Source organism: Lissotriton vulgaris, chromosome 10, assembly GCF_964263255.1.
Source record: "Lissotriton vulgaris chromosome 10, aLisVul1.2, whole genome shotgun sequence".
Classification (NCBI taxonomy): Eukaryota; Metazoa; Chordata; class Amphibia; order Caudata; family Salamandridae; genus Lissotriton; species Lissotriton vulgaris.
The window spans coordinates 839,916,362-839,928,751 of record NC_141698.1 but is presented as its reverse complement, the minus strand read 5'-3'; the positions used below and the strand labels follow the sequence as shown (position 1 = coordinate 839,928,751).

Sequence of the window (12,390 nt, the reverse complement as noted above, 5' to 3'; positions counted from 1 at the left end):
TTTTTAATTGTGTCAGAAAGCATGTTTTGTGGAACTTCTTTTTCAGATATCTTGTTTAGGGGCAAGGATGTGGTACAACAGCCAGAGCTGATGACGGGTAGAGCTGGGAAACCAGGTTCCATTTTTTTTTTTTTTTTTTTGTAAACCTTTATTGTGCATTGAAAAAAGAACAAATACGGGCCTACAACCCTCAGGCCGGCCACAGTTACGTATGAAGCACCAATGCATGCAATACAGCGACCCAGTAATACGGCATTACCATCAGCAAGTATTTAAGAGTTACACTATAAAGCACCGTGATACCATGTCTCAGGATCAATGAAGGTTAATTTTACATTATCTTGCGACTATTAAATGCAATTAGTGTTTTTCTGAATCAAAAAGAGAAATATTAGACTAAAAAGGCGGAGTCCGTGCAGGCAGAGCATGACGCTAGTCTCAATTAACCACACGATCTAAATCCCAACAATCAAGTTCCACCCGGGCGGCATGGCAGCGAGAAGCATATTCAACAATGGTACCAGTCCTAATTCCCCATCCAGAGTTGCCGCCACCCATCCCCTGGTAACGCCAGACACGGACAAAGACAGAAAAAAGAGGAAAAACAAAAGTGAAAGAGAAAATAAGGCACCATAGAAACTGAAAACAAAAACAAAAGTTCTAACCCCCCACCCTACACGCATGCAGAGGCTACGGCCTCCCCCCCCCCAGCAGTGTGTCTGTCGCCCCATAAACCCGAAATATAGCAAGAAGAAGAAAGAAAGAAAAAGGAGTAAAATATAATACTATCCAAGATATAGAGAGTGAGAAAAGGCCATCCTAATCTTCAACTCTCACAAAACACAAATAAAGCGAGAGGAGGAGCAATTCTAGACGTTCCCAGCTCCCCAGCCAAAAGCACAACCCCCACCCTGTCCATGACAGCACAAAAATAAACAGCGATGCAGAGACAGATGGGGAAAGGCAATTCGCAGTGTGTGACTTAAACAGATGTATAACAGTCCTAATCCCGTCTCAACCAGCCAAGCAACCGATAGCAAAGAAGAGCAGCCTAGCCCTGGCCCGATCTCGGATACGTCCCCGAATGGAGTCCCTGAAGAAAGCCCGCCCCCTCTGAAACCAAGAGACAATATGGCCGCATAAAGAAGGAGAGTAAATCAGAAGCACAAAATGGCCGTCGAATATCACCATACAATCCTTTGTCCTTCATAAGTAGTTCCTCTAGGCCATCGGGAGAGTATAGGCTCCTCAGCGTAGTGGGTAAAGGCCACGAGGGAAAATCCATTGGAGGGGCCGGTGGTTGCATATCCAGGTCTCGAGTCAATAACAATGTTGCAGGCAGCAATGTGGCAGACCCCGGAGGAAGGGGAAACAAAGTATCCCAGGCGTGTCTACCGGACGGCCGGTGGCGGGCGTCAGTAGAGGCAGAAGCAGGCACATCTTCTCCGCAGGCAAAAAGAAACACTGTATCCCCAATAGATTCCGATGGAGGCAATTCCAAGTTTAGCTGGGTTCCGACATTGCGCTCCCGCCGTAGGTCAGACACCATTTTGTCAAGTCGTTCACCCATTACTTGGAAGTCCGTGCACATTTCCGATCGAAAGTCAGACAGGGCGGCCAGGATAGATCCATAAGAAAGTGGTGGTTGCAGCCCTTCGTCATCAGACTCCAGGGAAGACGTTTGCGAGCTGTCCCCTAGCGCAAGCAGGGTGACACAATCAGTGGGCAGGGACGGGCACTCTCCCCCGTTCCCCAAAGCACCAGACACAGCCATGGTAGTAGGGTTACAGAGTAGTCGCCGAGGCGGGTGCGGCATAAACAGGCGGCAATACAGGTCTCAATGCCCCCAAAGTTGACTCAGGTCGGGCACTCGTCACTGAGAACCTTCTCGCTTCAGGCCGTAACACCGGGACAAGGAAGCAGGTAGCCGATGCCTACCAAACATGGCCGAGCAATCCATTCCGCTCACACCCCGCCTCAAACAAAGACGCTGTATCTGCAAAGCGTCTCATCACGGCGATTACTCACAGGGCACAGCTCGCATTGGTCCGCGGCAGGCAGCGCGATCAGGATTATGCCCCGGGAGAATGACACCACCTTCACGTCCTCGGTGTCGCGCGGGTACCCCGGCCGCCACTAAGCCTCCCAGACTCGGAGACGGACGGCAGTGCGGGCGCGGGGCCAGGGCTCGAAACTGTTTCGCACGTATCTCCGGCTGCCGGGCAAGTCGAGAAGCCTGGGAAAGACGATTAAGGTCAGCACAGCATAGCGGACGTTCCGCCGCCACGAACCACCAGGATAGAGATCAGGATGTCAGCGCGGAGGAAAAGAGCTGGTGGAGCCGGGAGCCTACACGTCTGTCCCAGTCGCCATCTTGGCTCTCCCCCCCCCCCCCCCCCCCCCAGGTTCCATTCTTGATGTCTGCTCAACATCCTGTGATCCTGGGCAAATCACTAAATCTCCCTGTGCTTACAAAAAATGAATGTGTGCTTGTGTAATGTCAAAGATGATCCTGTAAAGCGCTCCAATACCTTTGGGTCATGTCGTGCTATATAAAACGGAAAAAAAAAATGTTTTTAACATTTTGCGAGCACTCCTGTTTCCAGGCACTGCTCAAGACTGGAAGTGGAGCACAACCAGGATGGCAGGGGCAAGATTTCATCCACACATTGTCTCTGTGGAGAAAAACATGCACTCCCACACCTGTGATTTGGGAGTGTTTTTGCTAATCTATACTAAATTTTGTGTTTTATATGAAAAATAAAGCACCAATCAAATTTTTTATGCTAATTGTTTTCTTTTCATTTGAACTTTAGAATAAGCACATGCACTACAAAAACTTCAGTTTACTAAACACTCTTACTTTATTTAATATTTATTTGCCCTATACAACCTGGGCTCTGCAGGGGGGGAATGGCCATCAATGATCCAGAGTACCAGCTTCCAGAACTTTTTTATCAGGTGGTGGTGGCGGTGGGGGGGCTCGACTTGTAAAAAGGTTTTGATGGTGGGGCTCGGCCGACAAAAGTTTGAAGACCTCTGCTCTAGGGGCTCCAGCACCTTATTACTCAAGCCACAGAACTTCCATAAAAAGAAAACCTACAATCGAGTATTCTTGGGTATTACACCAAGAATTTGGAACTCCCTGCCCCACGAAATAAGACAGCATACTTCCACAGCTTCCTTCAAAAGTGAAGTTAAAGAGTTTCTGATGAAGACATTTCTGGGCTAGTTCCCCAGCCCACCCTAGGACTCACTATCTTACTCTTGTCTTTATTGAACTGCTATGATCTGTATTGTCCTTTTCCTGTCTGGTTGTGTTATCTACGGCTTCCTTCATAGAAAAGTTAAATAGGTTCTGATGAAGACATTTTTGGGCTAGATCCCCAGTATCACTGAGTGCTTGCTATATTCCTCTTGCCTTTCTAGAAATGTTATGATTGATTATGCCCTTTTCTGGTCCAGTCTGGGCTATTGTCGACATTTCTTGTACCATCGTAACTACCAATCTGTAAAGTGCTGTGATACCCCCTGCAAGAGATATATACATACATACACACACAAACATGCTACCAGCTAACACTTTCCCCCTTGCAGAATTATGAATGACACCAAGAATTGTTGTAGAAGGTCTATGGAAAGTTTGGTATATTTGTGGATAATAACATTTCCCTCACTTTTTCAACAAGTGCAACAAATGTAATGTGTTCGCTGTTAACACGAGTTTGTCCTCAAATGTTTTAAAGAAAAAAACAATGCCCTCCTATTTACCACTGCAGTAAGACTAGACTTAGATCTTTTTGATTAACCCAAACATTCAGTCTATTCTGTACCATAATGTGGGGAGTAACGTTGGCCCTTTTAAAGACTTACTGGAAAGAAAATAAAAACCACTTTCGTGTACCATAAATGTGCTACTTCAAACAGTCACATCAAAACATATTACTTCCATTTGTTCTGCTTAGCTGCACAGGCAATCGAGGACCAAGTGCTCTGCAACACAAGCTGCTTTGCATTTACAGGAAAGCCTGCATTAGGTTTTCCCAGATCTACACCTACAAGCACATGACAAGAATCAAGAGATGATTATAAAGGATTCCCCACCTATAAACACGGCTATCCATCTCCTATGAGAAACACTCAGACGTTTACAATTTAGAATAGAATTAGTTCCCATGGTTTTTACTTATAAGTACTGTGCACCTGAAAGGAAGTACGTCTCTTCATTTAGAAGCTTAAAAAAATAAAAACACGTACTACAGCTTTCGTGTATACAACGTACTGCGTTTAGGTGCCTCTGTCTCTTTGCCAACGAGCATCATGGCCAGGCTTTCCTAAACCTGCACTTAAGAGACACTTGGTTAACAGGCTATGCTTGTCTGGCATTTCAATGCCCACACCGGACATTTCAATGATACTTTGCACACACGTAAACACAAACTATTCAACTTGAACTTTCTTACAATTTATCTCTGTCTGTTTTTCATGCACTCTTCCACAACCAAACTACTAAGGAAAGTGTAACATTTGGTTCAATTATCCTTCTTCGCCCAATATCACCATCTCCTCAAGCTGTGCACCACAGATGCACTGACAAGATTGATTGCACATATAAGAATAAATGTACTCCTTCACTATAAACATTTGGACCTAGCCATTCATCTATTAAACTAGGTTGACATCTCGATTTCTCATTCCAACAATATAAACCTCCCAAAGTCATGTTTCTCTTACAGGCCAAACACAAGCATTTCCAGTCCTACATACCAACACCACTTTTGAGCATAGCCTCCGTGATTTGAAACTGTTAAAAACCCGTAAAAATCATGATGTCTCAAACGTACAACAATCCTCAGCTGAGTTCATACCACACAGTCGCAATGTTGGCTGGCACATGCTAATTTGTCCTTTTTGTATTTCAAGTCTGTGGTTATGGTATCAACTGCAATGTACAGCTAACATCGTAGAGGAGAAATAATAATTTCCTTAAAAATAAGTGAGGAAGGCAAAATGTAATGTACCACAAAATGAAAGACCCAGAATACAATGTCTGAAGAGAAAAAACATTTACAAAATAATCAAAAAATGACAAAAGAGAGCGAACGTTTAGAAATATCTATGTTGTAATCTTTGCAATACAAAAAGACAAGTATAGCTCAATGATGAAAAGATCCTCGCTCTACATTCTTTGTACAATCTGCAAAATGACTAGTCATTCAGAAGATGACAAAGTGGCAAAAAAACAAAAAGCCCAAGGCCGTTTAGTGTATCTCCAAGGGGTTGGATCCCGGCTTCATTACATACTGTTCAATCCGCACATGGAGAACTAAGAGCTGTGCTGTGTGCCAGTGTGCAGTCTTGTTCCACAAAGGGCACCCGGCAATATTGCTCGTCTATAAAATGGGAATTCACAGTGTCGATGATGCTACTCATTCCCTACAAATTACACAACCAAGACTGAGTTTCTCTTCACATTTAATGACCATTCAAAAATATATGCCTTTTCTTGGCTAAATGAGCTAGTTACCAAATAGATATAATAACTCATCCGGTTCTGGTTTCGGTTTTTATCACTTGAGCTATCATACCATAAACATCTTATGCTCACAATTTAATGGTATATTTTAAGTCTGGTGCATCCAACCTGCATGCACAACGGGCGGATCCATTCTACAATATCACTTTTAGGACATCCAGAAAAAATTAATTCATAAACAAGGACCTATTTACAAAGCCAGTTATTTTTACAAAGCCAGTGATTATCCTGAAAACTGTGCATGGATCTGGCCCTCATGACCAATGTATAACATAAAGCTGACTTAAAGAAAACATTGACGAGACCAACCATTTGAGAAGAGTTACCAAGTCTTAACTGTTAAAACTTCACACATTGGATAACTTTTTATTAAAAATTTCCGGATTGGATTAAATAGGCTTGACAGGGGAGCAGGAGGTCTCCCACTGGAGAGCAAGCCTGCCCTTGAGGATTCTGAACACACAATACTGTAGTACTAGTTAATTCAACGTCTAAATGCAAACACTTCTGTAGACCTCATTATGGGTTTTTAATGACATACATATCCAAATGTTAAAATCTCTTTGGAAGGAGGGGGATGTCGACGTATGACTTGCTACTACAAAATCCATGCTTACGTGCCAGACAACGTCCAATACCAGTCTGCATTTCCACTAATGAGAAGGAGCATGTATGAAGCAGGGCTGGGGGTTGCACACTAATTAGCAAGACAGGTTCAGTCCTCTCCAGTCAATGTATTACATTGTAACCCTTACTCATAGTAATCAGTGGTCACTTCAGTGTTCAAACACATCTAGTGCTTTAGCCATTGAAAAAGTTTTTACTTCTGAACTGTGCTATATTTACCAGAATGTACTGCAGAGAAAAAGGGTTGCTTGCTACCCAATGTGCAACCCCACTCCCTCTCATCAAGTTTATAAAAAACTCCAGATCTTTAGGCAGAGGGGGTGAGTGGTTTTCAGGGTCGGGGTCTAAATCCGAGAGCCTTCGGATGCTTAACTGGAAATACTGTAGAGACAAGTCATGGAACCCAATCCCCCAGAGACTCTCCCTTATGATGAGTACAGGAGAAACAGACATTTGTCATGAAATACTGTATTGGCTGTTTTAGAACAACCAAGCGACCACTTTGTGTAGACCTCATACACAAAAGTCCTTACTCCCTATGAGTATAGGGAGTAAGGACTTTTGTGTATGAGGTCTACCTGAATCAATCAGAACATTTGTAAAGCGCACTCTACTCACCCGTGAGGGTCTCAAGGCGCCTGAATGCACCATGGAGAACATAGGGTTAGGTTTCTACTCTCCTATTTCTGGGACATCTGGAGTCAAGCATCCCACCCCAACCGAGCCATGGAATGCTCAAATTAGAAGTCCTTATGGTGTATGCTTGCCTGCCATCCATGAAGCTGTGTTTTTGCTGGTCTAGATAGGCAATAGTAGATGGTTGATAAACTAACTACTTTTAGGTAAGACGAGACAAAAGCAAGGAATAAAGGCGGCATACAAGCCACAAGAACCTAATAACCGTCTGGCAGCCCAAACGATTAAAAGGAGACAGACCAAGACTCATCCCTAAAACGATGGGCAGCTGCATTCCTGTAGACTGACACATAGTTGCCAAAACAAATTAGTAGTGGTCACCTGCATCAAAGGAAGAAGTCAGCCAATCACGATCCTTAATCTGCCTGCCAGTTTCATCAGTGTACTGGTGGCCAGGAGTCCCAGTGAGGGGCAAGGAGAAGTAGAACTCTGCGTTTACTGAAATGGTGAGAGCAGCACTTCGAGCCACAAACAAATCAGACTGACATTTAGGAGATAAGAACTGGTGATTGAAGGCAGGGGGATAAAGGAGATACAGTGGATAATGCAGTGGTGTCATTTCAGTTATGGTCTAGGCACAACCTGAAATGCATGTTGCACACTATCAAGAAAGGTGAGGAACTTAATTGGGTTATTTCACTTGATAGTGTCCAATATAGTTGCAGCTTTGCACTTGCCTGCAGACTGTTAGGCAGATTTTAATGATGTAATTCAGTTATTAGCTTTGTTTAGTGAGACGCCTAGGGGGAAGTGTCAACAAAAAGGGGACCACATTAGACATGCATGGCTTTACTGTTTTGTCACTCTTTGGAATGAGGTAGGGTGATTGTTCTAGTCGCAATGAGCCTACATGTGAGGCAACGTCTGACTCAGATTATGTGGTTTTGATGGGAAGCTTAAATTGTGACTTAGTAAAGGTGATAAACAGACTAGATTGTTCATATATGGAAACAGTATGAAGTCGGTGATGAGAAGGTAATTGCAGAACAACATGCCAAATACAACACCTATTTTGTGGCAACACGAGGCCAGTTAGGATGGGGGATTTAAAAGTGATACGCCAACCCTAAAACTAGACGCCATGGACAAACTGAGCCTCAAAGCACATGTAAAACAAAAAAAAATGTGTGACGCATAACCAGCAAACGCTGCCAGGGAAGATGCTGGTTCCAAAGGGTCTCCAGGCGAAATTTGAGATGAAAGTGTACAGAAAGGTGGTTTCCCATCTGTTGGAAATGTTTTTGTGCAGTTAGAAAGAAGAGATGAGGGAATAAAAGCTGTTGTATTTAAATCAGGTAACCCCTAGAACTCGGTAAGGCACTTAGTTAATAAAAAGGCCAACATCTTAGCTAGACCCCTAGAGAATGGGCTTGTCTCTGCGATCACAAAGTTAATACTCCTAATACCACTCAGTGCCACACACATACAAGCCACATTATTACACTCTGCTCAATACAACATAAATACTATCACAATAATACCACTCTGTACCACATAATTACACATCACAGATTTACTGTACTCTATAAAACATACATACACTCCACATACCTGTCACATTTGCAAAAGTTTAAGCAATTGGCATTATAAATGCCCATGCTATTAATTTATCCATTTTCTAAAACCACACATGAATAAAAAAAATTCAATTAACAATTCCAATAGCTCACACTTTCCTAATGCGAGACCGATTGCATTGCAAATGCTTGTTTAGTGAGCAGGCCCAGCGCCAGGAATTTTTATTTGGGTGGGCCACTGCGGGCTCGATTTGTCGCATTTATGTCTAGGCAGACCTGCTTCAGGGCCCTCCTTTATCTCTTCTTAGTCTTACAAGGCCCAGTAAAACGCACTCTTTTCCAAATCTCTTTCTAAATATTATCACTCTCAAAAAGTGTTTTTTCCATGTAATGTTCCTTTGATGGGAAGAGGAGGTTTCTGAGATGGGAGTATCAGGCAAGTGACACTTCTGGGGCTCCCTCTGTGCGAGCCTTCAGGGAGAATCCCTCTTCATTACTACCTCCACATGACCCCGGACTCTGCAACGCACTCCCTTACAGGTTTGATTATCCACTACCCCTCTCCAGTGCACCTTATCGCACAGCTGATCTTGGGCCCCAGCCCCATATCAGGCACCATTGGGATCCACTTTTATTTTTCCACATCAAAAACAGTAGTTTGACAATTTGACTTATATCGCTGAGACCAATTTTTATAATCATTGTTTTTGATGCATTGTATAAATGTTATGTAATTGTGATGTGTGCATATCTTTTATGATCTTATTGGTCGAAATAAAGATTTCAAACAGAAACAGAAAAACAGTAGTAAAATCCCCTTCTAACTTAAAACATTGTATATAGCAGTAAATATAATTAGCACACACTTTAAAGTATGTTTCACAGTAGCCCTTATGACCCGACTGCTAATTAAATCAACAAAAACAGAAAGGCCATGACAGGGCCGGGTCAGCGCTGATGCAAAAGTATTTTTTGGTGCCGCAACAATAATCTCTTTGTCCGTAAATACCTTTACTACCACCTTCCAACAGTGCCCCTCATCCCTTCAAGGCCCCCCTTATTGACCTCCTCCTCGGATTCCTTCACTGCCATATACCACAAGTGCCCCTCATCTCCCCATAGCCCCTCCCCCTCATGGCCTCCTCCTCGGATTCCCTCACTGCCACCCTCCACCAGTGCCCCTCATGTCTCTGTAGCCCATCCCCCTCATGACCTCCTCCTCAGACTCCCTCACTACCACCCTCTACCAGTGCCTCTCATCTCTCCCTAGCACCCCCCTCCACCCCATGACCTCTTCCTCGGATTCCCTCACTGCCACCCTCCAACAGTGCCCCTCATCTTTAAGTAGCGCCTCTCTCATATGCATTTCATTTGTTGTATAGCGCTACTCATATCAGTGTAGTGTGTGTCAGTATTTTACACCATGCACACATTATCCACATCAATGCTTAGGAAATTCATCGTCAATGCTGAATTTTTTTAAATCCCATTGTTCATGACGAGCTCAGCTCCTCATGAGTGTATGGAGGTGTACATCATGACGAGCTGAGCTCGTCATGAGCGTCCAAGGAGTTAAACAAAGACAATCAATCATACAAGTATGTAAATCAGTCTACAGGGAATGACACATTAGCCGATGAGGATTACAATGTGAAGGAATTATACGTCATCCATACTGGTGGGCAGTATATTTTAAGAGGGTTTGGTCTGGGGAAACACAACCTTAGGATTTAAAGAGTATTCCAAGGGGTCAGCTTTACAGAAAAAAATGTATACCTGCCTAAACATACTCACATTAGCAACATTAGAATAATGAAAGACTGAGGAAGTTCTAACTATATCACAAAACAAAAAAAGCGAAGTTCTAACTATACCATTCATGTTTGTAGCTCTTTGATGACAGTTCATTGGTCGCTGTCCTATGTTAAGAGTGTAACTTCTGAACTGCAAGTAACACAAGGATCTCTGTGACAAAGGCAGTAATCCACAGAGCTATCCACATAAAATACAGTTCATCTGCATTTAAAAACTACCAACAGACAAATGATTGCTCTCCAGCAGGATCATTAATCACCAGTGTTGTCTGGGCATTTTGTATGGTCTTATTGTTGTCCTGCATCGGCCATGATAATGATAAAAACTGTTTAAATGAAGCACTCACAAAGTATGTGTCCTGCTGGGCCTGTGCAGATTTTAAAAAGGAAAACAAATAGTGACACATTCTCTTACCTACTACTCTGTTAGTCAAACTTTGTGTCACAGCCTGGTGTGATAAGCAGCTGCAAGGGTCAGGAATTGTGAATAGGAATAAACAAACTTATTTTAGAAAAATAAATATCCACGCAGAACAGTAGGCAAAGGTTACCTTTGTCAAAGAAAGGACTTGTGGCCTTTGCCATGTGGATATGAAGGGATGAAAACACAAAACAGCCTCGTTAACATTTAAATAGTCTTTAAAAGACCTGTGTGGTACTCGGGGACGGCTTCGATAATCTCTAAACGGGAAGCTGTCTTGGTCAGGGCTGACACAGACGACGTGTGCGTTGCATGCCTGCTTCAAGTCCTCACAGTGAGGGCCAAAGCTCCTATTTAGGTGGGCCATGCCCATTTTTGAACCGGGTCTGTTAGTGAGGTGTTTACATCGGAGTTCCGTCAAACACTCTTACAGTGTGTTTACTGTGTGGGTGGGAAACTTCTTCCTTTCTAAATCGCGCATTTTAACCAAAACACTCAAGTTGTCAGTAGCTCAGATAGTACCATTTATCTTTGCATTGTGCGTCTTGTAGTAATCCTTAACCATTATAAAATTAGGACTACAATACCCAGAGTGCATCTTTCGCATCTTTACATGGTCCGAAATATACTAACATGCTGGTGCAATTTTCATTTCTACTGACCAAGATACAGGACGGCAGGGATGAAACCCCAGCGAATAACAAACTGGCCACACTTGAAGACCTGCTGCAGACGCTGTTTCGTGTCTTTGCCCATCTTCGCCATTGTTCTACCTAAAGGTCAGATGGCAGCAGAGGTCCCAAAGACTGAAACAAGAACGAGGCACTGTAAAAGGTAGGAGAACGTTGCTTTACGGCAATTGTCGAAATAGATTGCTGCAAAGTAAAGCTAGAGGGGAGGAGCTTTTAAACGGCTGAGCGGGAATACGCATGCTCAACCTCACAAGCCGTGACTAAGGAATACAGACAGTAATGGCATTTACTAATTGCTGGAGTACTCGCCTAAGGATATAACAGAAAAGCAGTTAAAAAACTCTGGAAAAACATTTCCATCAAAAAAGCGTTGAGAATTCTAGTAATTTTTAATTGACATTATTTTGAATCAAAATAAAATGTAAGGTTAAGAAAGCTGCTTAAATAAATTAATCAAACAATTGACTTTCGGAAAAAAAGGAATCTCTCAAATTTTGTTGGTAACTACAAGTTTCTTCTTGCTCTACCTTGAAGCTGTTCTGTAATGGCCGAAACATTACACGCGCATGTCTCTAGTGGTTACAGAAACCGGAGAGGTTGAAACTAGGTCCTTCTTTTGTTTCTACAAGGGAGTATGTAAAAGAGTATCATTGTTGCCGGCTACGTAATTAATTTGTTTAGCGGAGGCATACTACTTAAACGTTAAAAACGTGGATGTGTCAGAGTTCAGAGAGAGTTAGCCGGGATGCCTTTGAGCTCAAGCGAAATTGTATGGGTTTACATTTACATTTATGGTGGTCAATTTCGTCTGATCATTTATGTTAGATTTAGTTTATTTATTACACTTGAGCTGGAGAGAGAGGTACGAGGAAGAGCGGGCTTAAATGTTCGACTTTAAGAGTGCAGGTTGGCACTTGATATTTGGAGGAACACAATGAGGTGGAAGCTGGGACAGCTATCAGGTCGAGTGAGATAACAGACCGTATTGCTGGGTTGAAATGTCAAATTACACTTTCGAAAAGAATACTACAGCTGTATCTAGTAAATAAGCCCAACCAACTCTGAGCACGCAATGCCAATCATGTTG

General features: G+C 43.0%; 1 protein-coding gene across 1 annotated transcript in view; it reads right to left on the bottom strand.

Annotated features, from left to right (window-relative positions):
• Window positions 1-11,490, bottom strand: part of TOMM7 (translocase of outer mitochondrial membrane 7) — a 44,064-nt gene extending 32,574 nt beyond the window's left edge. The window contains exon 1 of the mRNA XM_086941770.1: window positions 11,274-11,490. Within this exon, the coding sequence (XP_086797896.1) occupies window positions 11,274-11,376 (103 nt within the window). The 5' untranslated portion in view covers window positions 11,377-11,490. The remainder of the gene's footprint in view (window positions 1-11,273) is intronic.
• Window positions 11,491-12,390: the final 900 nt, after the last annotated feature.